Below are 25,857 nucleotides of genomic sequence, written 5' to 3' on the forward strand. Positions count from 1 at the left end.
TGGAGAAACTCACAAGGGGTGGAGGTGGCCAAAAAGGCCAGCCTATATTAGCATTATTATTATTATTATTATTATTATTATTATTATTATATATAGCACCATCAATGTACATGGGGCTGTACAGAGTAAAACAATAAATAGCAAGACCCTGCCGCATAGGCTTACATTCTAATAAAATCATAATAAAACAATAAGGAGGGGAAGAGAATGCACCAAACAGGCAGTATAAAAGTCAGAGAAAAATCAAGTTTTAAAAGCTTTAGGAAAAAGAAAAGTTTTTAGCTGAGCTTTAAAAGCTGCGATTGAACTTGTAGTTCTCAAATGTTCTGGAAGAGCGTTCCAGGCGTAAGGGGCAGCCGAAGAAAATGGACGAAGCCGAGCAAGGGAAGTAGAGACCCTTGGGCAGGTGAGAAACATGGCATCAGAGGAGCAAAGAGCACGAGCGGGGCAATAGTGTGAGATGAGAGAGGAAAGATACGAAGGAGCTAGACAGTGAAAAGCTTTGAAGGCCAACAGGAGAAGTTTATAGTGGATTCTGAAGTGAATTGGAAGCCAATGAAGAGATTTCAGAAGTGGAGTAACATGGTCAGAGCGGCGGGCCAAGAAGATGATCTTAGCAGCAGAGTGGTGAACAGAAACCAACGGACTGATGTGAGAAGAAGGAAGGCCAGTGAGAAGAAGGTTGCAGTAGTCCAACCGAGAAATAACCAATGCATGAACAAGAGTCTTGGCAGAAGAGACAGACAAAAATGATAGAATCCTGGCAATATTATACAGGAAAAAACGACAGGATTTAGCTACTGCCTCAATATGAGGAATAAAGGAGAGGAATTTATGAGGAATAAAGCCTTTCTGCCAGTAGCTGGGTCTTAGGAGAGGCAATTCCATCTTTTAGAACTGGGGGGAAAACTGCCACAAAAGTTACGGTACCACCAAAGGAACGGTGGTCAACAGGAAGGGGCCAGGGGAAGGATTTGGGCCCTGGTGCTGAGTTTCTCCACTTGTGTTTTGATAGATTCAGTTGATTCAAAACCTTCCCAAAGGTTAAAAAGATGTTGCTGATTAGCCAAGCAATGCATTCTCAAGTCAATTACTTTTAATTTATTTATTTATTGCATTTTTAAACTGCCCAATAGCCAAAGCTCTCTGGGCGGTTCACAAAACTTTAATGTAAGAATTTATAAAAACTCCAGGGGGCTCATGCCCCCTTCAATGAGGCATCTCTTCCACTCTCCCACCGATGGAATGCCTCTTCTAATACGATGCCTGTTGCAACGATGTAGACACCACATAAAAATATCCTTCATTCTTCAAAACAGTTGTTTCATTCCTATGCTCTTGTGTACAGATTTAGCATCAAACTCATTCAGGTGAATCGCCTAAGGTTCCTTTAACTGGGTGAGAACTTCACTCTTTCTGTTCATCAGCAGAGCGCATGGGAAGAGTGCAGCACATACAGAGTTTTACTCTGTACAGCACCATGTACATTGATGGTGCTATATAAATAATAATAATAATAATAATAATAATAATAATAATAATAATAATAATAATAATAATAATAATAATACCACCACCACCACCACCACCACCACTGTGAATCCACAGCTGCCTTCTCCAAAGAGGCAAAGCACTGTGAATCCAGGACAGGACAGAGCGATCTTCATTATCATTGGGGAAACCAACACAGCAAACAGGAATCGAATTGCGTAAACAAAAGCAGCCACGCTTGCTCCAGCTCCAGCAGAGATCGAACGGAACACTCCAGGACGTTTTATGGCCCCCATAAATACTCATGTACGCAACAGGCAGAACCGTGAGATTCACACCCATAAAAGCTGCTTTATTGGGTGCTATCAAGCAATAATAATGGCTATTAGGTATAGTTTCTGTAAATTACATAAAAGTCTTGCAAAGAGAATTATACGGTTTTAAAACCATACCTAAAAGCAATTGTCATCCAATAAGACGAAGGAAACTGATGAAATGCTTTCTGTATAATAAAGTAATATGTCCAACACTACCTCGAAATGAGCTCATGTAATTGCCATTAAATCAGTGTCATTTGGCCTTATCCGTGGCATTTCCTGTTAACCAAGAAATGCTTACCCATAGTTTTGCCATGAATGTAAAAAAAAGGAAGAAAAGAAAAGGCACTTACCTTTCCAGCTCATATTCCTTCATGCCTGCTTTTACAGCCTTCATCACCTATGGTCACAAACATGAGAGACACCCTAAGGAATCTGGGAGTTATTCATGCAGCAATTCAGTCCCCAGCCTGCCTGTGTTGAGACAGAAGACCTGAAGGGGGGCTTTTCCCTGTGCAGACTTGAATGCAAGAAGAAACCACAGCATAATCAGGAAAGCTGAGAAACCAGGGTTCCTGATCACATGAAAATGTCTACGTGCGTTCAGCTGTACATGTGTAGAAGTCCCCTTCAGACCTTCTCGCTCCGTTGAGCAGATGGGCATGCTGGGGGCAGGAACTGGATGCCTGCCCACCCAAGCCCCCTCCTCCCCACACTTTGCTCTCATTTGACCAGGTTGAACACCTGCCTATGTCTACATCTAGGGGATGATTCCGGAGGGGTGTGTGTGCTGTTGTTGTTGTTATTATTTATTACATTTATATACCGCCCCATAGCCGAAGCTCTCTGGGCGGTTTACTGTTGGTACCTAGGAACAGAAATCCAAACAAAATCACAGACAAGTAGCATATACAGATGCACCTTTCCACAGTCTGTGAGCTGCAGGTTTTATTGGTGTTATTCATTTGTACCAGTGCTGCAACCCTTAATCCAGGGGGTTTGAACCTCTTTCAATGCAAAGGCCGAATTCCATTTTGGAGAATTGATATTCTATTCTATTTCTATTGCATAGTTTCTTGTACCCCACCTTGAGAGGGTTGCACCCTTAAATGGCAGCTTTAAAATAATTTTAAAGGAAGGAAGGAAGGAAGGAAGGAAGGAGTGTCGCTCTATAATCCAATGTGCCATTCCATCATCATCATCATCATTATTATTATTATTATTATTATTACTACAGAAAGCAACATTTTACACCAACAATCTATAAGGGAGAAGCATATTTTGTACCCAGGTTACCAAGTGCAAAAAGTGGCAAAAAGTGACCTTGAGAACTGAAAGAAGAAAGCACCTCCCAACACTCATGCTTTTTTATCTCAAGGAAAATGCTCTTTTTTTATCTGATTAGCTTCAAAACATTAAATTTAGCTCCCTGTTTATCTCCCCAGAGCCTTTCCCTCAATAAAGTCTGTGGCAGGATTTCAGGCTTAAAGGGTTTGTGGATTACAAGTTTGGGGTCCAGTTCATGCAGTTTCCAGCTTCCGAGTCCCTCACCGCGCATGTGACAAAGGTCTTGTGCAGACGGCGTCATGTGCAGTGGGGCGATTTGCATCATTCGAGAGCTCACTAAAGCTGCCCCCGCATGCACACGGGAAGCTTTCGCTACAGGAGGACTGTGTGTACCTTTTCCATCTCATGAAGGAACTGGGCAGTCTGACACTGCACGTGAGTTTTATGACTGTTCTTATTAACAGCTGAGGTGATTTCCTTCGGAAGCTTTTGAGCAAAGGAATCATCCACGCTCTTCCTTATTGCAAAAAGAGGAAAATAAACTTTACAGTACCCAATGAAGTACCTGTTGTTACAAAACCCAAGGTGTTTAGTATTAAGGATTTATACTGTGGCAAGTGAGTTTTGTAAGTCAGAAACACTTCTGTACCAGGACAGGAAATTAGGGTGACCATATGACCGGATTTGCCCAGATTTGTCTGGGTTTTTGATGACAAATCCGGGAGGGGGGAAATCCGGATTTTTCCAAAGAGCAGCTCTAATGGGAATTAACAAAAATGCTTATGACTCCGTCATTTTTTAAGATAAAGACATGAAACTTGGCACGATGGTAGCTCTTAGGAAGGGCTTTAGTTATAGCAAATTTGTAACAGATCTGTTCATCCATAGATTTTTTAGGAATTTTTTAAAAATTGAGGTTTTAAAATTATTATTTTTAAAATCGTCATTTTTAAAGATAAAGAGCTGAAAGTGGTACCATGATAGCTTTTAGGTAGAGCTTTAGCCATACCAAATTTGAAACAGATCTGTTCATCCACTGATTTTTAGGAATTTTTTAAAATTTGAGGATTTAATTTTTTTTAAAAAAAAAATGTTATTTTTAAAGATAAAGAGATGAAATAGCACCATGATTGCTCTTAACGAGGACTTTAGCTATGCTAAGTTTGAAAAAGATCTGTCCATCCATTGAGTTTTAGGAATTTTTTTTAAAGTTTGAGGTTTTAAAATTATTTTTTAAAAATAATTTTAACATGGCGACCATGTTGTCCTCCTTTTTGGTTTCCAAAATATGGTCACCCTAAGGAAATGCAGCCCTTGCCCTAGAGCAGCCTTCCTCAACCTGGGGCGCTCCAGATGTGTTGGACTGCATCTCCCAGAATGCCCCAGCTTCACTATGGTGGGGTGGAGGTTAGGGGGAGCTTAACCCTTTATTCCCCAGTGTGCCTGCAATTTCCATAGGAAAAAATACGCCCACTGAAACACATGCTTTCCCCTTATGTAAACTGCAGGCATGGGCGTGTGTATGTGTATGTGTGTGTGTGTGTGTGTTTGTGTGTGTGTGTGACAACAGTCCATGTTGGGATCACAGAGGGGGGCAAACAACAAAAGCCCCCACAGCCTCCATGTGAACATTCTGAAAAGACTTAAATCAAAACAAAACAGATGTGGCTGCATGCTGCGTATTAAAAATAACGTTCACTTTTACTTTTAGGAAAACCTTAAAAGTCAAGATTGACACACATACCTGGTTTGCATGATTGCAAGGTGGTTAATAACCTAGCTTGTTAACCACCCTGCGCATGCCGGTCGCGACCAGATTTGCAATATTACACTCACTTGTCGATAATTACCCCAAGGTCTTTTGTAGAGTTCTGGGGTGGTTTGTTAACCAATCCAACCACTTACCCTCACCAGGTCTGCACATCATAACCAGGTGTGCCCAGCAAGGGTAATTATGTAAATCAGGCTGGCATGCGACGGGCACATGGAGGTGGTTAACCATCCTCATGTTGTGCAAACCAGCCCTTGAACAGCTGAGCCAAAGTTACTCATGAGACATCTATGCAGAAACAAAGAGATGCGGAAACCAAGAGAGACCTCTGTGGGTCAGTCCTCAGGCTGTGATTTGCTTGAACTTATTGAGCCTGTTTGCATATAACTACAGCAAATTGTGATTTGAGTAATGGTGTGCCACCCTCAACCCGCTTCCACTTTGCATAGTCAACCTCCGATTGGCCCAACCTATTTATTTATTTATTTTATTTATTTATTTATTACATTTTTATACCGCCCAATAGCCAAAGCTCTCTGGGCGGTTCACCCTAGGAAGTTGCGTGACGTGTGAGGCATGGCACTTCGGATTGTTTGTGGCATAAATAGCCCAAAGTTAACCTAAGAACTAATTGTAGGGTAACTTTTGTTTGTTTAACCCAAAGTGTCCAAGGTTCACACATCACGCAACAACTTACGACTAAGCTGATAGGAGGTTGATTATGAAAAGCAGAAGTGGCTTGCACGCTGCACACAAGCCAGCAAATCATAGGTTGATTAACTCACAATTTGCCGCCATTATGTGCGAACTGGGTCACTCAGTTCAAAGCATTGTGTTTGAGTAGACACAGAAAGAGGTAGGACTGTGGGTACCTAGATCCACCTCCAAGGCCATTGTCCGATTAGAAACAGCCTGTCATTCAGTGGGAACGCTTGTCCAAAAAGCAGCCATCTTCTTTTGGCTAAAGATAGTGTTCCAACTGGTCTCGCCCTTGGTTTTATCAGCATATGAAGATATGGGGAAAGACTCATGGGCAGACAAGATAAGAATATCTATCTCTGAGCTGGGCTTTTCACAAACTTACCTACAAGCAAGGGGATACAATAGGGCCAGAGAGGAGAGCTTCAGAAGGCTACATGATGCTGACATCCAGACAGCAATGTCCGTCACTGCTGGGAGTCATGATCTGCTGGGAGTTCCAACATGATCTATAAAAGTATTATTACCTTCCCAGAGAAGGTCCTCCCGTACTTAACTTCTGTCACCTCCTCTGAGCTGAGATGGCTTATGACTCGGTGCAGGCTGAATTCACTCCAGCTGATGGAGACGAAGGCACTCTACAGGCCCCACCACAGTGTGAAAGCAGATACCCAGCCGGCTGTCTCAAGGCAGAAGACATGGTCCACTCCCTAGTAGAGGGCCCATTGTACGCAGAGCCCTTAATCGTTGGGTTCAATTATATCTCCTCTGCAAGCATAACCCTATCACTATTGGCTGGTACAGATTATTCCACATCATATAGGACTACCAAGTTTGTCAAACGGGCTCTGGAGAAACGAAAGTCACTGGCAGCCATAAAAGACTAAACTTATTAATATAATATAATACGTCAGCAAATATTGCCCAGGATTACAAGATGTTTTAATCTGCTCTGGTTAGCCATTTTATTAACACTTTGTATTTTGGTATTACCTCTGGAGTGAGGAGTATTTTATTATCTTCCAGTATGCGCATGGCCTGATTGGCTAATAAGCAATAAACTGGTGGTGGTGGTGGTGGTGGTGGTAGGACTGTGGGGATTCCCACATGCATGTTCCTAAGGCAGCCTTCCTCAACCTGGGGCGCTCCAGATGTGTTGGACTGCATCTCCCAGAATGCCCCTGCCAGCTGCTGGGGCATTCGGGGAGTTGTAGTCCAACACATCTGGAGCGCCCCAGGTTGAGGAAGGCTGCTCTAAGGCAACATCAAGTGATGACTTGCATGTGTGAAGTCCATGTGAGAAAGTCATCTGACAGACAAGTACAAGAAAAAGTGTTTGTCTGCAAATATATCTGTGCTGACTACAGAAGAAAACTGGGGAGGGAGATATTTGGGCAAAGTGGAGGACGTTTGCATGGGACTGAGCATACCAGATCCTGAAGGTGGTCTTTTCTCAGTGCCCTAGCCTCACAGTGGAAGCTATTTGTTCCCTACTCATCAACAGTAAGTTCAAGGGCAAGGGCAAGGTGTATGATAGGATTCTATTAGGGGGAACATTATCCTCCTAATTCTATCCTAGCTCTTCCATTACTTTATTACTAAGCAATTCAAGTAGCGGTGAACATTTTTTTTGAAAAACGACTGTTACACAAAGAGCAAAAAATTATTATCTGTAAGAGATCCATTACCTCTTTATGAGCTTCACTAGAAATTTTATTGGTGTAGCGGAGGACTTCCAACTCCATGTCCGTCTTAATCACACGGCTTCAAAAGGAAAGGAGAAGAGGAAAATCAGGTTAGTAATTCCCCCTACAGCTCAGCAATGATTAAGTCGAGAGCACAAAGAATAGCCAGGTAACCTAATTGGCAAACCTATTGCAGAGCAGATGCGTTAGGAAAGCAGGAAGCTATTATGAGATTGCAGCAAATAAGGGACATTAAGAAATGAAATGTTTGCTTGGCATTCATTTACCCAGGTAGGACGCACTGGGAAGTATTTGCAAGGCTGTTACAATGTATTGAGTTTGGTCAACATAAGTGCAGCACATATGCCATAAGTGGGTTACAAGCAGCAGCAGTCTGTGGACAAGAGGAGAAGGATCTATGACAGCCCTCCAGATGTTTTGGACTGCAACTACCATCATCCCTGGTCAGCATAGTCAATGGCGAGAGATGATGGGAGCTGTAGGCCAAGCCATCTGGAGGGCCACAAGCTGCCCACCCTCTACGGCCCCAGTCCTCTGTGGGACCAGCTAACACTGCCAGCTAACACACATCCAATGAACTAGTCTGATCCAGAAATGTACTTCTGATGTTCTTAAGCAAGACTGGATTCTCAGGATCATTTAACAGAATAGCTATGTTTGGAGTGTGACGAGAGACTGAGAATGCGCTCTTGCTTTGTAAATTTAACACATCAGTGGCCCATGGGAATTCTAGATTTGTGTTTGTTTTGTTAAGAAGACAGAAGTCAGCACAATCCTGGTATATTGAGGGCCATCATCATCATCATCTTCGCTTCCCACTGCAAAAAGCAGTTGCGAAGTGACTTACATACACACAAACCCATAATTAATATAACAGGGGGATAAAAGCAAAAATCAATGCAAAGCATAATCAGCACAATAATACAAATATAATTAAAATTCAGCATGACAAAACCAAAACAATACAAAATGTATCCGTCCACAATACACAAAATCTCTACCCCACCCCCACCCGCCATGCACAGCCTAGAATGGACCCCAAAGAAACAGCCCACGACTCGCAGGCCGTAACCAGGGTCCCAATGCCTGGGAAAGAAGTACGTCATTGCCTGGTGCCGAAAAGACGGCCGTGTTGGCATCAGGTGAACCAAATGATTTTTAAATCAGTAGAGTCACCTTTGCAATCTTTAAACACCAGAGGTAGTGCACAAGTAAGGGAAGGCTGGCCCTTCCTCACCTGTCTGCGAGTCCATTGCTCTAACATTTCCCTTCCTCTCGCGTTCATTTTTGGAGTTGGAGGGAGACAAGCAGGAAAAGGTGTTTGGGCATCAGAAAGTAGGGAAGAAAGAAAGGGCACGCTCCCTGCTTCGATTGTCAACAGGGCAGAAGCATGAACCAACATGGCCTTCAGACATAAGACTCTGACTGGGTTCAGACAACACGATAACCAATGGTGGTTTAAATAGTCAAGTGTTGGTTATTTAATCCACCATGGGTTATTATGTTGTGTGGAGGGAGGTGGTTTTTTTTTAACCAACTGGCTGAAATAACTAATTGGCTGAAATAACGAATGCAAATAACCAACACTGTCCAGAGTTGGCTATTTTATTTATTTATTTATTACGGTATTGCATTTATATCCTGCTTTTTTCCCCTCCAAGGAACCCAGGGTGGAGTACATAATCCTCCTCCTCTCCATTTTATCCTCACAACAACAACCCTGTGAGGTAGGTTGGGCTGCGAGTCTGTGACTGGCCCAAAGCCACCCAGTGGGTTTTCATGGCTGAGTGGGGACTAGAACCTGGATCTCCCAACTCCCAGTCCAACACCTATTTGAACCACCATTGGTTATTGTGTTGTGTGGAGAGCACCCCTGGTTATTTCCTTGGCCACTGTTGGTTATTTCAGCAACCACAGAGTCACAAAGCAAGAGCGGTCAAAGCGTTGGCTGCCGCTCTAGTCCAGCTGGCAGGATAGATTTTCGGCAGCCATGGCAGATGAGATATTAGCAGGAGGACTAAGGGGGAAGTGAGGGTGGGAGATGAGTGAGTCAACTCAATGTGGACTAATAATCAACTCAATGCTGATCCTAATCCACACCATGGTTGATTATTATCATGTTGTGCAGGGAGTACCCCCTAGATAAACAACTGTCTAGTTAATGATTACCCCCACCATTGACTACCATGTTGTGTGAACGCAATCCATGTCTTATCATAGAATCATAGAATAGCAGAGTTGGAAGGGGCCTACAAGGCCATCGAGTCCAACCCCCTGCTCAATGCAGGAATCCACCCTAAAGCATCCCTGACAGATGGTTGTCCAGCTGCCTCTTGTTCTCCTTCTGTGCACTGCTGCCTTCTTCCACGCTCAGTAGACTAAACAACATGGCAGCATGCCAGCGTGGGAGTGGGCAGGGAGCATGTGCATGTTTGTACACACACGGTACTTCAAACCCAAGTGGCACTCTTTGAAGGCCAAAGTATGACAAGTTGTGACACCCTTATCAAAGCTGCCTGCCACTATGGATTCTGTGGATCAGGCCCTTTTCATGCTCCTATGGGCCACTAGAGGAGGGCCTGCCTTTGAGTCCTATAGCCACTGAGTGAGACGGAATGCTGCATTTGATTGGCTCCTGAGCATAAATCTGCATGGGATGATTTGCAAGGGAAGATGTTATGCTGCTCCAGAGAGTGATCTAATGTAACACTTACTTTATTTCTACTTAATAAACAAAGCTTCAAAAAAGTGCCCTATGCTATTCCCCCCTCCCCTTTAGCACACCACGAGTATTTGAACTGAAATATTTGAGGGGGGAAATTAAATCACATTTAATGTGATTTAAATGCTGTTGAAAGTTGTATTGGAAGTGTATCTAGGATGCACTTCCCCTATTTATTTTATTTATTTATTTATTTATTTATTATTATTATTATTATTATTATTATTATTATTATTATTTATTTATATAGCACCATCAATGTAGATGGTGCTGTACAGAGTAAAACAGTAAATAGCAAGACCCTGCCGCATAGGCTTACAATCTAATAAAATCATAGTAAAACAATAAGGAGGGGAAGAGAATGCAAACAGGTACAGGGAAGGGTAAGCAGGCACAGGGTAGGGAAAAACTAACAGTAGAAAGTAACAGTAGAAGTCTGCACAACATCAAGTTTTAAAAGCTTTAGGAAAAAGAAAAGTTTTTAGCTGAGCTTTAAAAGCTGCTTACATTTTTATACCGCCCAATAGCCGAAGCTCTCTGGGCGGTTCACAAAAATTAAAACCATAATAAAACAACCAACAGGTTAAAAGCACAAATACAAAATACAGTATAAAAAGCGCAACCAGGATAAAACCACGTAGCAAAATTGATATAAGATTAAAATACAGAGTTAGAACTGTAACATTTAAATTTAAGTTAAAATTAAGTGTTAAAATACTGAGAGAATAAAAAGGTCTTCAGCTGGCGATGAAAGGAGTACAGTGTAAGCACCAGGCAGACCTCTCTGGGGAGCTCATTCCACAGCCGGGGTGCCACAGCGGAGAAAGCCCTCCTCCTAGTAGCCTCCTGCCTCACTTCCTTTGGCAGGGGCTCACGGAGAAGGGCCCCTGTAGATGATCTTAAGGTCCAGGCAGGTACATATGGGAGGAGGCGTTCCTTCAAATAACCTGGCCCCAAATCGTTTAGGGCTTTAAATGTCAATACCAGCACTTTGAATTGGGCCTGGACCTGGACTGGCAGCCAATGAAGCTATAAAAGGACTAGCGTAATGTGATCTCGCCGGCCAGTCCCTGTTAGCAAATGGGCTGCCCTGTTTTGTACCAGCTTCTCTTACGTTGTTTAAAGTTAAGAAAAAAACAAAGGTACTGAAAACAGTTGACACGCTAATTAATCTTCGCAACCCAAAGAACTGTGCATGACCTGCTGATAATCACGCATCTATTTCAGCAAAGTTCAACTCCCTTCCGCTAAAGTTGTTGGGGCACCTTCAGTTTCAGTGTCACCATTTGTTAGTTCCACTTCACATGTATTTCAGTGACATATATGTGTTCCGTCACATATTTGCTACTTGGGATAATCACCTGAGAAACATTAATTACAACTTTGAGGCCGCCAGGCTTGCCTAATATTGTATTTGCAATTGGCATCCTTTCATGGTTACTAATGAACTTATCACACGTGGGGGGGGGGGTAATCCATAGAAAAACAAAGCACTGGGAAACATTCCGCTCCACATCACTATTCACTTCAAAATGATGTAGTAAGATGATGGTTGCTTCTTTCAAATGTTCTCTAGTGGGAAGATACCGACATGGAATTGCGGATATCTATTACGAGCAAGCAAGCATGTAGCTTCCCGTCTCTTAGTCCCGTTGCTTTCAATTAACAACCCAGGAATGCTCCATCCCTGGGTTGTTACCATGATGTCTGATCCCAGAAAATCTAGGTTGTTTAGGGGTTAAACAATCCAGAGTTAACTCAACAACAAATCATGGTTTAATTCCGTGGCCCAGAGTACTTGAGGTCAGCTTCGGCTGATCTGACAGCTACAGATCAGGGACAGGGACAAATGCACGTTGCTTACCTGTAACTGTAGTTCTTCGAGTGGTCATCTATGCATTCACACATATGGGCTTTGCGCCTGCGCAGAGACCGAACCGGAACCTTCTATAGCTAAGTGGAACGTTTTTGGCGGGAACCCCTCCCCCGCGCTACCGCGCACGTCCATGGGGTTCCCGCCCTTACCTCAGTTTACAGGAGTCCGACATTGTGCCCCCATAAACATGAGTGTAAATTTAATAAAGTACATTCCACATATAACTGTGTCATTTGTAAGCTTCACACCACCAAGTGGGGATGGTGGGTGGGTTGTGTGAATGCATAGATGACCACTCGAAGAACTACAGTTACAGGTAAGCAACCTGCATTTCTTCATCGTGGTCTCTATGCATCACACATATGGGCGAGTAGCAAGCTGACATATTTTTGGAGGTGGGTTGGTGCATCATCTGAGGATCTCCGAAAGCACTGTCCTCCCAAATGAGCAGTCTTGTCTCGCACGGGTGTCCAAACTGTAGTGTCTAACAAACGTGGACGGAGTGGACCACGTTGCAGCTCTACAGACTTCTGTCAATGGAACACCTCTGCTGAAAGCAACAGACGTTGCGACGGCTCTAGCAGAGTGAGCTGTCACAGGCTTCAACAGCTCTAGTTTTGAGAGGGCATAGGCCATTTCAATTGTCTCCACGATCCAGCGCGATAACCGCTGGCATGACACAGGGAGTCCCTTAGAAGGCTCTCCATAATAAACAAACAATTGATTTGTTTTCCTAAAATCCTCTGTCCTAGCCTTGCAAAAAGCAAGAGCTCTTCTTACATCCAGTGTATGTAACGAAGACTCAACAGGTGTTGCAAGATTTGGGAAGAAGGCTGGTAACGTGATGTGTTGGGAAAGATGAAAGGATGACACTACCTTTGGCAAGAAGGCAGGGTCTGTGCGTAGCACCACCTTGTCCTTGTGAAAAATAGTATAAGGAGCGTCTATTCTGAGAGCTCTAAGCTCACTTGCACGTCTTGCCGATGTAATGGCCACCAAAAAGACAGTCTTGAATGTTAGGAGTCTAAGGTCTGTTGAGGCCATAGGCTCGAAGGGTTTCCTTGTCAGTGATTGTAATACAACTGACAGACTCCATGGCGGAACAATCTTCTTTACTGTCGGTATCGTATTCTTAAGTCCTTTTAAGAATTTCCTCGATGTTGGATGTGTAAAGGGTGAAAAACCATCCATGTCTCGATGAGAAGCCGTAATAGCGTCTAAGTGGACTCTGATTGAAGTGAGTTTGAGTCCCTGCTGGTAAAGTGCCAATAGGTATTTGAGAATCAATGACAAAGGGCAAGATTCTGGTGCTTGACCATTTTCTAAAGCAAACTTCTGGAATCTTTGCCACTTTGCTGCGTAGGACTTTCTTGTTGAAGGCTTTAGTGATGCCAACAATATATGGTCTATAGTTAAGTTTTCGATTTGAGGAGAGGAGTGGTTGTTATCCTCCACGCCGTCATCTTGAAGGTCGACAGATTTGCGTGTCGAACCCTGCCCTGGTGTCGAGACAGCAGCGTTGGTGTCGACGGGAGTCTGATGTAATTCCCGTTCGACAGTCGAAGGGCGTGGGAGAACCACATCTGTCAAGGCCACCACGGTGTAATGAGGATGCAGTCCGACCTGTCTGTCTGGATCTTGGCTAGTACTTTCGTCAACAGTGGAAACGGTGGAAAGATGTAGAGAAGATCTCCTTTCCAAGTTCTGGTGAAAGCGTCTCCTAGAGAGTTCTTTCCTCTTCCTGCTCTGCTGCAGAATCTGGAACAGGCTGCGTTTCCTTCGGTAGCGAAGACATCGACAGCAGGTTGTCCCCAGTACCGAAAAAGGTCTTCCCTTATCTCGGTATCGAGCTCCCACTCGTGGTCGACGTGGAAGGACCTGCTGAGGGAGTCCGCGATGATGTTGTCCTTTCCCGCTACGTGGATTGCAGTCAGGTAAGTATTTCTCTTTATGCACCAGTTCCAAATTCTGAGTGCCGATCGGTTCAGGGGGTGTGATCTTGTTCCACCCTGTCTGTTGATGTATGCCACTACGGTGGTGTTGTCCGTCGCGATCAGGACGTTTCGGCCTTCGATAATTTGTGCGAAGGTCTTTATTGCATTTTCCACCGCCAAAAGTTCTAGGTGGTTGATGTGCTGTTTCCTCTGAGAAGGAGGCCAGCGGCCTTGAGCGGTGAGTGAGTTGCAGTGTGCTCCCCATCCGGCCAACGAGGCATCCGTTGTAATCGTTACCGAAGGGGTCTCTTGTTGAAATGGAATCCCTTCTAAAAGATTCTTTGTCAATAGCCACCATTTCAGGGATGCTCTTACTTGCCTCAGGATAGATAGGTAAGTTCGGCGGGCATCGCGTCGAAGATCGAATGTTCTTAAGAACCAGCCCTGCAAGATCTTCATTCTGAGTCTTGCAAACTTGATGACTGCGGTAGTCGCTGCCATTAACCCTAATAGTCGTTGGATCGTCCATGCCAAGACCTTTAGACGGCTCTCGGTAGCGATGACTAAATCCCGAAGGGTGTCTGCTCTGGCAGAGGGTAGGTATGTTCTCCCGTTTTGAGACGATAGGGTTACCCCTATAAAGTCCAACTTCTGATGTGGGGTCAAGATGGATTTCTCCTCGTTGACCCATAGACCTAACGAGTCCAACAGGTCGAGAGTGGTTAATATGTCCTTCTGGAGTGTGTAACTGTTGTCCGCTACCAGAAGCCAATCGTCTAAGTACGGGTATATGTAAATTCCTCTTTGTCTTAGGTGGGTGCACACCACCGCCATCACCTTCGTGAAGACCCTCGGTGCCGTGGCAAGCCCGAAGGGGAGGACGGTGAACTGGAACTGAGATGCACCGATTGAGAATCGAAGGTAAGCTTGATGTGACTTCCTGATGGAGATGTGGAAGTACGCATCCTTCAGATCCACCACAGCGAACCAAACTCCTTTGTGTAGGAGCTGCAGAATAGAAGTAACCGTTGTCATACGGAACTTTTTCGGGGTGATGTATTTGTTTAATTGCCTTAAGTCCATGATTGGTCGAAGACCTCCATCTTTCTTCGGGACTGTGAAGTAGCGCGAGAAAAAACCCTGATTGAATTCCCCTATGGGTTCAGGAGAGATGGCTCCCTTCGCTAGTAGGGTTCGTACCTCGAGAAGCAGAGGAGGGGATGGCGCTGTTACTCTCACCCCCGAAGAAGGAGGGAGGACATCGAGCTCGATGGCATAACCCGACTTGATGATAGTGAGCACCCAGGAGTCTGATGTTATTGACTCCCATCGATGGTAAAAAGGTGCTAGGCGGTTCGCAAAAGGTAGTGGATCTGGGACGAAGAAGTCAAACCCGCTGTTTTTTATTGAAGTCGGGCTGACGCTTTTCTTGCTGATAACGGCCTTGGTAAGGTCGTTTCCTCTGGAGTTGGTGTTGCTGCCTCGGCTGTCCCTGATATTGAGGGCGATGTTGTTGTTGTTGTTGGGCAGGTGGTCTCGCCCAACATCTAGGTCTGTATTGTGGAAGGGGGCAGTAAAGCCCATCTTCTTTGCCGTAGTACAGGCTTTATAAATCGAGTCCAACATGTCATCAGTCTTGGAGTTGAACAAGCCTTCTCCATCGAAGGACATATTCTCGATCCTAATTTTAGTTTCTTGAGTCAAATTGGCGGATCTTAGCCAGGAGTGTCTCCTTAGAGAGACGGCACCCATCATGCTTTTAGAGTGGCAGTCTACTTGATGTCTCGCAGTTGATAGTTGCTGTTTCGCTATCGCTGAGGCTTCTGCTTGAAAAACTCTCGCCAGTTCTCTCTTGTCCTCTGGGAGATAGTCACATAGTGACCCTACTTTCTCCCAGAGGAAGAGTTGGTATCGAGCCATGGTCGCTTGATACGTGGAGGCTCTGATACCGAGAGAGGCAGAGGAGTAGATCCTTCTGCCTGTGAGGTCCAATTTCCTGCCCTCTTTGTCTACGGGGGCAGAGTGGGTCCTTTGTGATTGGCCCTGGGCTGATTCCACAACAATCGAGTTGGGTTTGGGGTGTTGAGATAGAAACCCCGCATCCTTCTCCTGTATGCGGTAGAGAGTTTCCAGCCTCCCCGAGGTAGCTTGTGTGGAAGTTGGAGTCTTCCAAGAAAGCTGCGCAGTCTGTTTCAAAGCAGGGGAATAGCAACTGCTGCATTAGTTGCAGTATGAAACGTCATAAATTGGGTCCTCCTCTGGATCATCAGGCTGCTGGATATCTAGGCTGAGTGCTCGAGCCATTCTCAGCATGTGTTCTGAGAACCTGCCCATGTCTTCAGATGGTGAAGAGGGGTCTTGTGAGTGAACCGCATCTTCCGGTGATGGTGCCAAAGGTGTCACTGATATAACTGATACTGAATCAGATGGATAATCGTCTTCAGGCGAAGGCAATCTGAGAGGCTGGAGTTGCTGTTGTGCCGGCTCAGCCTGATCCTGATGAGCATGTACTGTAGCGATAGCGGTCGACATCGGTGCCGAAGAGATGTGGCTATGCCGTCTATGGCTCGGTATCGGGGAGGTTTGATGAGACGAAGGTGGAGCTACAGGGATTTGAAGAACCCTAGATGTAGGAGGAGGCTGGGCGAAGTAAGCCTCGGGCGGGTACTGGTAAGTTTGGTCCTGTGGGTAGTAATATTGTGGCCGATAATAGCCCCAATCATAGTACTCGTGCCTGGACTGGGGTTCAGAGTACTGGGATACCCCGTCCCACTCACGCCTTGGCGGGCGTCTGTCCATGACCGCTGGCCTCGGTGACGGTTGAGGTACAGCACTACTTTCCTCGGTTCCTAAGGGCGCTGGTTCCCTTATCGAGGCTGCAGAAACCGAATCTCGGATTTCCCCTTCAGATAAGCTCGGGGGCCGAGTCGGTACCGTAGCTGTAGCCTCTAGTGTTGGTAACGAGTGGGTTCTCGGTACCGAGGCAGTTTTAGAAACTGTCGATACCGCCACTACAGTTGAGCGGCTATGAGCCGGTTTTGTGGATGTCGAGGGGGACTTTCCCAAGTCCTTCCTCTTCTTCTTTTTCCTCTTTTCCAGGTCAGAGGAAGATTTTGGCGTCCGAGCCTTTTTAGCAATTTTCTTGGCTGCGGAACTTGCCAATGACCGCCCAGGCGTGAGGGGTATCAGTGCCCTACTGTTCGCCATGGTATCATCGCACACTTCAGTGCTGCGGTCTCCAACGGCCTTATTTGATGCCATTTTATCCATTTTCGTCACGTTCGTGGCCTTGAGGGCCTTCTCCCACAAAACGGCGCGTAAACGGTCAGCTCTGTTCTTTCTAGTCTGCTTGGTAAAAGCCATGCAGTGATGACAAGCTTGAACTATGTGAGTCTCGCCCAGACAGAGAACACACAATGAATGTCCGTCCATGGGAGGAAGCTTCGCTCCACATTTAACGCATTTGCAAAATGGGGCCTTCACTGCCATACGGCTCAGGCAGGCGCGACGAAGAGTCGCTGAGGAGAATTTAACTAACAACAATTTTTTATATATAGAGAGAGAAATAGAAAATAGAAAGATTGAAGAATCTGAAGAAAAGTTTGAAGAAACAGGATTCTGAAGAAGAGATTTTTGAAAAATGCTAAGAGGTTCGTTCTGCAAGTCTAAGCACAATGGCGGACGACGAAAAAACTGAGGTAAGGGCGGGAACCCCATGAACATGCGCGGTAGCGCGGGGGAGGGGTTCCCGCCAAAAACGTTCCACTTAGCTATAGAAGGTTCCGGTTCGGTCTCTGCGCAGGCGCAAAGCCCATATGTGTGATGCATAGAGACCACGATGAAGAACCTAGCTGCAGTAGTGCATGCGCTGGTAACTTCCCAATTAGACTACTGCAATGCACTCTACATGGGGCTGCCCTTGAAGACAACTCGGAGGTTGCAGCTAGTGCAAAATGCAGCAACTAGACTGCTGACCGGTTCGTCCCACAAAGATCATATAACACTGGTCTTAAAGGAATTGCACTGGCTGCCTACACTTCCGGTCAGAATTCAAGGTGTTCGCAATGACATTCAAAGCCCTAAACGGCTTGGGGCCTTGATACTTGAGGGAACACTTCTCCCTATATATGCCTGCCTGAGACTTGAAAACTGTTGGAGGAGCCCTCCTCCACATCCCACCAATGCAAGACACATGCTATGGTGGGACATGGGAGAGGGCTTTCTCAGTTGTGGCACCCTGGCTGTGGAATGCCCTCCCCTTGGAGGCCCGACTGGTGCCAGTGCTGGCCTCATTTTGGTGCCAAATTAAGACATGGCTTTTTAACAAAGCCTTTGATTGCTAAATTCACCAAGGTTGCACATGGTTTAAACTGTTTTTACAATTAAAATTGTTTTAAATCTATACTGTTTTTAGCTTGATTAATGGTTTAATCTGGTTTTAGCGGTGTATATTTTTTGTTTTTTACTGTTTGCATGATTTTTATCTGTATGCTGCCCTCAGATCCCCTAGAGCGGGATACAAATATTTTAATAAATAAATAAATAAAACTGTGGGTTGTTTGTGGGTTAACCCAGAGTCTCTGGGTTCAGACATCACGATAATGATGAGTTCCTGGGTTGCTAATTGAAAGTAGAAGTGACGAGCGAACGTATTTACTCACTGCCATTTGGCCCTAACAACCCATGGCTTAAACAACACGTAGGCTGTTTGTATGTGCTAACTGAGCCTTTGGGTGTACAGTGGAGAAGGGGGCAATTGTGTGAAGCTCTATGACTGCGCACACCAGAATGTGGTTTCATTTCCAGTTCAGACCTTCCCAGTAAATCCAGGAAGGTGATGGGGTTTGGAGTGTGGGTGGGTGCTGTGCCTTCCACACATACACTTCTTGGATGATTGAATTGGGCTTCAATTAAAACTCACATAATCATTTGGTCCACAAAGCTCAAAGCAGGTGGGGTTAATCAATACATCCTTATTAACATGCATTATTGGACTTTCTCTCCCTCGATCCGTAATTATTATTATTGAATGATTGGGTGTTCCCCACTTTTATTGTGCTAGTCATACAATCATGAAGTCATCTCTTTTATGGGACCAACCAAGATGAATTTTATTTAGTTTCACTGCAGTTTTCCCCAGGAATAAGAAGGCATTTTTAAAGGTGGCCCAAGCTCCTAGCATGGCTGCTTCCTGCTATTTCTCAAGTTACAAAATTGAAAGCCAAGTACAGTAATAGAATATGAATGAATTCTTGCCGAAAGCAATCAAATCCTTTGGGTTATTGCAGCTAGCTTTGCAAAGGAAGCAGACAGAGAAGGGGGAAAATATCTCAACACATTGTTTTGGCTTAGAGCTGTATTAAATTTATGAACCCCTGGATGAAGAGTTTAGCAAAAATCAAAGTTTCACATATCTTTAGACGAGAGCTGGGGTAGCAGCTAAGAGACAAAGCTACAAGTCAGGAAGGCCCCAGTTCCAATCTTCCTTCTGCCATGAGTTTTACACAGTGGACTCCTGATGTATCATCTCAGGCTGTGGGTCCTGTACATTGATGGTGCTATATAAATAAATAATAATAATAACGCTCTGCGCTGCCTCAGTTACGGCAAGGGTTTCACATCACTGGGCGTTGCTGTAACTTGGATTGCAGGGTTCTACCGGGGGCGGTTCTTTAGCAGAGGTCTGAGTAGGTCAGGTTTCACAGGTTTCACAGGGAAGTCACAGGGAAGTCACAGAGGAAATTAGCACAGTAGAAACTCCAAGTGGTGCTGGAAGTCAGAGAGGATTGCTGCATGTTGCTTCAACAAGGAGCAGAGCAAAACTGAGCCTAAAATTAGAGTTTGACTAATTTTAAGAATTAAAAATGAAATTAAATTAAATTAAATTCTTTGGAATTTGCAAATTTGCAGTGGAAGTGAAGAATAGATTTAAGGGACTAGATTTAGTAGATAGGGTCCCGGAAGAACTATGGACAGAAGTTCGCAACATTGTCCAAGAGGTGGCAACAAAAACCGTCCCAAAGAAAAAGAAAACCAAGAAGGCAAGATGGCTGTCTGCTGAGACACTGGAAGTAGCCCAAGAAAGAAGGAAAGCAAAAGGCAACAGTGATAGGGGGAGATATGCCCAATTAAATGCAAAATTCCAGAGGTTAGCCAGAAGAGATAAGGAATTATTTTTAAACAAGCAATGTGTGGAAGTGGAAGAAGATAATAGAATAGGAAGGACAAGAGACCTCTTCTAGAAAATTAGAAACATCGGGGGTAAATTCCAGGCAAAAATGGGTATGATCAAAAACAAAGATGGCAAGGACCTAACAGAAACAGAAGAGATCAAGAAAAGGTGGCAAGAATATACGGAAGATCTGTATAGGAAGGATAATAATATCGGGGATAGCTCAGACGGTGTGGTCAGTGAGTTAGAGCCAGACATCCTGAAGAGTGAGGTCGAATGATCCTTAAGAAGCATTGCTAATAACAAGGCAGCAGGAGACGACGGTATCCCAGCTGAACTGTTTAAAATATTGCAAGATGATGCTGTCAAGGTGATGCATGCCATATGCCAGCAAATTTGGAAAACACAAGAATGGCCATCAGACTGGAAAAAATCAACTTATATCCCCATACCAAAAAAGGGAAACACTAAAGAATGTTCCAACTATCAGACAGTGGCACTTATTTCACATGCCAGCAAGGTAATGCTCAAGATCCTGCAAGGTAGACTCCAGCAATTCATGGAGCGAGAATTGCCAGATGTACAAGCTGGGTTTAGAAAAGGCAGAGGAACTAGAGACCAAATTGCCAATATCAGATGGATAATGGAGAAAGCCAGGGAGTTCCAGAAAAACATCTACTTCTGTTTTATCGACTATTCTAAAGCCTTTGACTGTGTGGATCATAACAAACTGTGGCAAGTTCTTGGTGGTATGGGGATACCAAGTCATCTGGTCTGCCTCCTGAGGAATCTGTATAACGAACAAGTAGCAACGGTAAGAACAGACCACGGAACAACGGACTGGTTTAAGATTGGGAAAGGAGTACGGCAGGGCTGTATACTCTCACCTTACCTATTCAACTTGTATGCAGAACACATCATGCGACGTGCTGGGCTTGACAAATCCAAGGCTGGAGTTAAAATCGCAGGAAGAAACATTAACAATCTCAGATATGCAGATGACACCACTTTGATGGCTGAAAGCGAGGAGGAGCTGAGGAGCCTTATGACAAAGGTGAAAGAAGAAAGTGCAAAAGCTGGGTTGCAGTTAAACCTCAAAAAAACCAAGATTATGGCAACCAGCTTGATTGAAAACTGGCAAATAGAGGGAGAAAACGTGGAGGCAGTGACAGACTTTGTATTTCTGGGCGCAAAGATTACTGCAGACGCTGACTGCAGCCAGGAAATCAAAAGACGTTTACTTCTTGGGAGGAGAGCAATGACAAATCTTGATAAAATAGTTAAGAGCAGAGACACCACTCTGACAACAAAGGTCCGCATAGTTAAAGCAATGGTATTCCCCGTAGTAACCTATGGCTGCGAGAGCTGGACCATAAGGAAAGCTGAGCGAAGGAAGATAGATGCTTTTGAACTGTGGTGTTGGAGGAAAATTCTGAGAGTGCCGTGGACTGCAAGAAGATCAAACCAGTCCATACTCCAGGAAATAAAGCCAGACTGCTCACTTGAGGGAATGGTATTAAAGGCAAAACTGAAGTACTTTGGCCACATAATGAGAAGACAGGATACCCTGGAGAAGAGGCTGATGCTAGGGAAAGTGGAAGGCAAAAGGAAGAGGGAGCGACCAAGGGCAAGATGGATGGATGATATTCTGGAGGTGACAGACTTGACCTTGGGGGAGCTGGGGGTGGCGACAGCCGACAGAAAGCTCTGGCGTGGGCTGGTCCATGAAGTCACGAAGAGTCAGAAGCGACTGAACAAATAAACAACAACAAAATTTTAAGATGGTTTTGCCTCCACACTGACTGAGATTTTGTCTCTTTTGCCTGTTTTAGCAGCCTCAAGCTGCAACGGTGTAAGAGTGGCTGTAGCATGGAAATATCCTCATGGCACGAGTCCAGAGGTGGCAAGGCAACCTCCTCTGGACACAGGCGAGCCAACCCTTGGGATCTTTTGGGGGAATTGGGTCCTGGGGAGATAGATACCTTGCAACATCTTTCCATGACCAAATCCTCACCCTGAACTATTAATGAGGTACAGGGTCCTAACGCACTGACTTCAGTGATAACCACTGCAATGGCTACTAAGATGGGGGACACTTGGCTCAGCAATACTACAAATGAGAAAGATCTTGGAATTGTTATAGATTGCAAACTGAGTATGAGCCAACAGTGCGATATGGCTGCAAGAAAGGCAAATGCTATTTTGGGCTGCATTAATAGAAGTATAGCTTCCAAATCACGTGAGGTACTGGTTCCTCTCTATTCGGCCCTGGTTAGGCCTCATCTAGAGTATTGTGTCCAGTTCTGGGCTCCACAATTCAAGAAGGATGCAGACAAGCTGGAGCGTGTTCAGAAGAGGGCAACCAGGATGATCAGGGGTCTAGAAACAAAGCCCTATGAAGAGAGACTGACAGAACTGGGCATGTTTAGCCTGGAGAAGAGAAGATTGAGGGGAGACATGATAGCCCTCTTCAAATACTTCAAAGGTTGTCACACAGAGGAGGGCCAGGATCTCTTCTTGATCCTCCCAGAGTGCAGGTCACGGAATAACGGGCTCAAGTTAAAGGAAGCCAGATTCCGGCTGGACATCAGGAAAAACTTCCTGACTGTTAGAGCAGTTTGACAATGGAATCGGTTGCCTAGGGAGGTTGTGGGCTCTCCCACACTAGAGGCCTTCAAGAGGCAGCTGGACAGCCATCTGTCAGGGATGCTTTAAGGTGGATTCCTGCATTGAGCAGGGGGTTGGACTCGATGGCCTTGTAGGCACCTTCCAACTCTGCTATTCTATGATTCTATGATTCTATGATAAGTGAAACTGCCAGCAACCTCAGTGTGTCAAAAGAAAAGGGAGGAGCTTCCCACCCTTCACTTTTTCTGGTGACCGAGGGGGTGGGGGATCTTTTAAAGCTCTGTGACCGCACTCACCCAACCATGGTTACATTTTAACTTCAGACCTTCCCAGTAAACACAGGGAGGTCGTGGGCAGGTGGGTGGGTGTGCAGCACCTCCCACTCACTTCCACGCATACACTTCTTGAGTGACTGAACAAGGCTTCCATTGAAAACACACAGCATCTATTGGTAATAGAAGCAGAAAGTATTGAACGTAGCGCTGCTGCAAGTGCACTGTTACTAACCGTATGGTCACTCCTGCAGACACAAGCAACCAGTGTCCACACCAAGGTGATCACCCAGGGAGCAGCAGTGCCTTGGCACAATGCTGGCTTCAGCACCCCCTCTTCTACCACCGTTGGCATAGAACGTGAAGGGCACAAAAGCTCCTCCGCTTCCAACCAGCCCGTTGCAGGCAGCTATCACACCTTTCACCTAAAGAAGCAACTCAGCAGCCATCACTACTGCTCTTGCCGTTTCATAGAGGATATATTTTAAAATCTGATTTTATTGCTATTTTAGCACAGCTGGGCAGAAAGGTGGTTAATAAATGTTTTAAACACAATAAATTATTATCAGTACAGACCTCTATTACAAAGTTTATTTTATTTTATTTATTTATTTATTACACTAATATACCGCTCCCATAGCCAGGGCTCTCTGGGCGGTTTACAGAAATTCTAAAATTGAGGTAAAAACAAGTATACAAAATTTAAAACTCTAAAACACAGAACATTGGGGGCCACCACCGAAAAGGCCCTATCCCTTGTTGCCACACTTGTTGCCTTGTTGCCACATTATATCCTTGTTATCATAAGGATATAACGAAAGTGCTATATAGCTGTTTGAAGAAAGGAAAGGAACCTCTCATGCAAGCACTGACTCTTGGAGGGACACCAGCTTTCGCTGACGTTTTCTTGGCAAACCTTATAGTGGGGTGGTTTGCCGTTGCCTTCCCCGGCCGTTATTACCTTTCCCCCAGCTAAGTGGGTACTCATTTTACCGACCTCGGGAGGATGGAAGGCTGAGTCGACCCGAGCCGGCTGCCTGAAACCAGCTTCCGCTGGGATCGAACTCAGGCCGTGGGGAGAGTTTCGGCTGCAGAAACTGCTGCTTTACCGCTCTACGCCACACGAGGCTCTATATAGCTGTTTAGTATCCTCATTTTTACACAACTAATCGGTTCAGCAAATGGTTATTGTTGTACAGTTCTGGTCACCAAATTTTTAAAAAATGATATTTTAGAGTGGGAAAAAGTACACAAAATGGCAACTAAAAGGATCAAGGGGCTGGAGCATCTCCCCTATGAGAGAAGGTCACAACAGCCGGGGTTGTTCAGCTTAGAAAAAAGGAGGCTAAGGGGAGACATGACAGAGGTGTACAAAATCATGCATGACATGGAGAATGTGGAGAGGGAGACATTTTTCTCCCTCTCCCAAAATACTAGGACCCAATGGGGTCATCCCACGAAGCTGATAGGTGGGAGATTCAGGACAGATCAAAGGAAGGACTCCTTCACACAGCACACAGTTAAACTATGCAACTCACTACCACAAGATGTAGTGATGGCCACCAATTGGGATGGCTTTAAAAGGGGGGGGGGTGGATAAATTCCTGGAGGAGAAGGCTATCAATGGCTACTAGCCCTGATGGCTATGTGCTACCTCTAGCAGCAGAAGCAATAAGTCTGTGTGCAGCAGTTGCTGGGGAACATGGGCGGGAGGGTGCTGTTGCACTCCTGTCCTGCTCGTGGGTTCTCTGTGGGGAGCTGTTTGGCCAATGTGTGAACAGTGTGCTAGACTAGATGGACCCTTGGTCTAATCCAGCATCAGGGCCTCTTCTTCTGTTCTTATGCCTCATAGATGGCCCCTGTAGAGTTGCAACATCACTGTACCTTTAGCCACAGTCAGGAGAAAGCTGCATTGCAGACCATGGTTTCAATCCCCAGTCTCGGAGGAAGCCACGGCCTGCAGCACTGCACATGGAAGGTGGGGGCAGGTGCTTCACCCCTGAGCTGTGGCTCCTCCCCTACTCCACAGTGTTAATGGCTGCACCAGACCAACATCTCTCTCTGTCTCTCTCAAGGAGCAGTAACCCCCTCACCCACCCACCTATGCTTCGGTCTATTTTGACAACACTCACACAATGCAAGCAACTTTAAGCACCCCCCAAAATCTCAAAAGCCTCAGCAGCCCTCATTTTTCTACATCACATTTCAGTCCTGCCACAATTACAAAGCCAGAGCGCTAGCAGAGAACGGCGCGCCTGCCTGCCCACCCGCCCGCCTGCCTGCAGAACCATTTTTTAGATGAATGCCAAGATTTCAACAGGGACACCATTTATCCTGGTGCCGTCTCCTTGCCATGATTATATTTCTACTTGGACAAAATGATTTATGTAGAAAGAGTCATTACTGCAATCACTCGCAGGCAGGCTGGAGGAACCCGGGTGCAACTAAGGGAAAGGCCGACCCTGGCGGAAGCAAGGAACAAGTTCACCGAGTGCTTTCCCATCTCGTTCATACTTCCAGAGACGCAGCAGTCGAGGCCGCACACTGCAACTGTAGGGCTGTGAGCTTCACAGAAGCACTCTTTGTAGCTCAGAAGTAATCACGCATAACCCAAAGACAACAATCGTTTATCGAAACGAGAGGGACAAGGAGGAAGCAGGTGAGCTCCTTCAGCCACAAACACCCTTCCTCTCACCCAGCTGCACTTCATTTGGAGTATTTCCTGCATTTCACAGGGGAAGCCAGGAGGACTGAAGGACCAACCATGGAGCTAGGACCTCTGGTCCTTCCCCAAAGGATCTGGAACAGCAGCCAAGGCAATCAATTGCACACTTGGGAAGTCATCTGCAGAAGAGCAGTGGAACGTTGACAGCAGTGGTGCTATGCCTCTGGCCTGGAGCCAACTCCCTAGCCCACACCTGGGGTTCCCAAATGGCCCTCTGGAGTTCCCCGGAGAGCCACGGCCAATTGCCCTGGACCCAC

General features: G+C 45.4%; 1 protein-coding gene across 2 annotated transcripts in view; it reads right to left on the bottom strand.

The window, feature by feature from the left end:
• Positions 1–25,857, bottom strand: part of PEPD (peptidase D) — a 216,048-nt gene that overhangs the window by 111,249 nt on the left and 78,942 nt on the right. For both annotated transcript variants that reach the window (XM_063141338.1, XM_063141337.1), the window contains 2 exons: positions 7,254–7,329; positions 2,162–2,208 (listed from right to left, as the gene is read on the bottom strand). In XM_063141338.1, the coding sequence (XP_062997408.1) occupies positions 2,162–2,208; positions 7,254–7,329 (123 nt within the window). The remainder of the gene's footprint in view (positions 1–2,161; positions 2,209–7,253; positions 7,330–25,857) is intronic.

The sequence above is a fragment of the Elgaria multicarinata genome, chromosome 14, assembly GCF_023053635.1.
Source record: "Elgaria multicarinata webbii isolate HBS135686 ecotype San Diego chromosome 14, rElgMul1.1.pri, whole genome shotgun sequence".
Taxonomy (NCBI): Eukaryota; Metazoa; Chordata; class Lepidosauria; order Squamata; family Anguidae; genus Elgaria; species Elgaria multicarinata.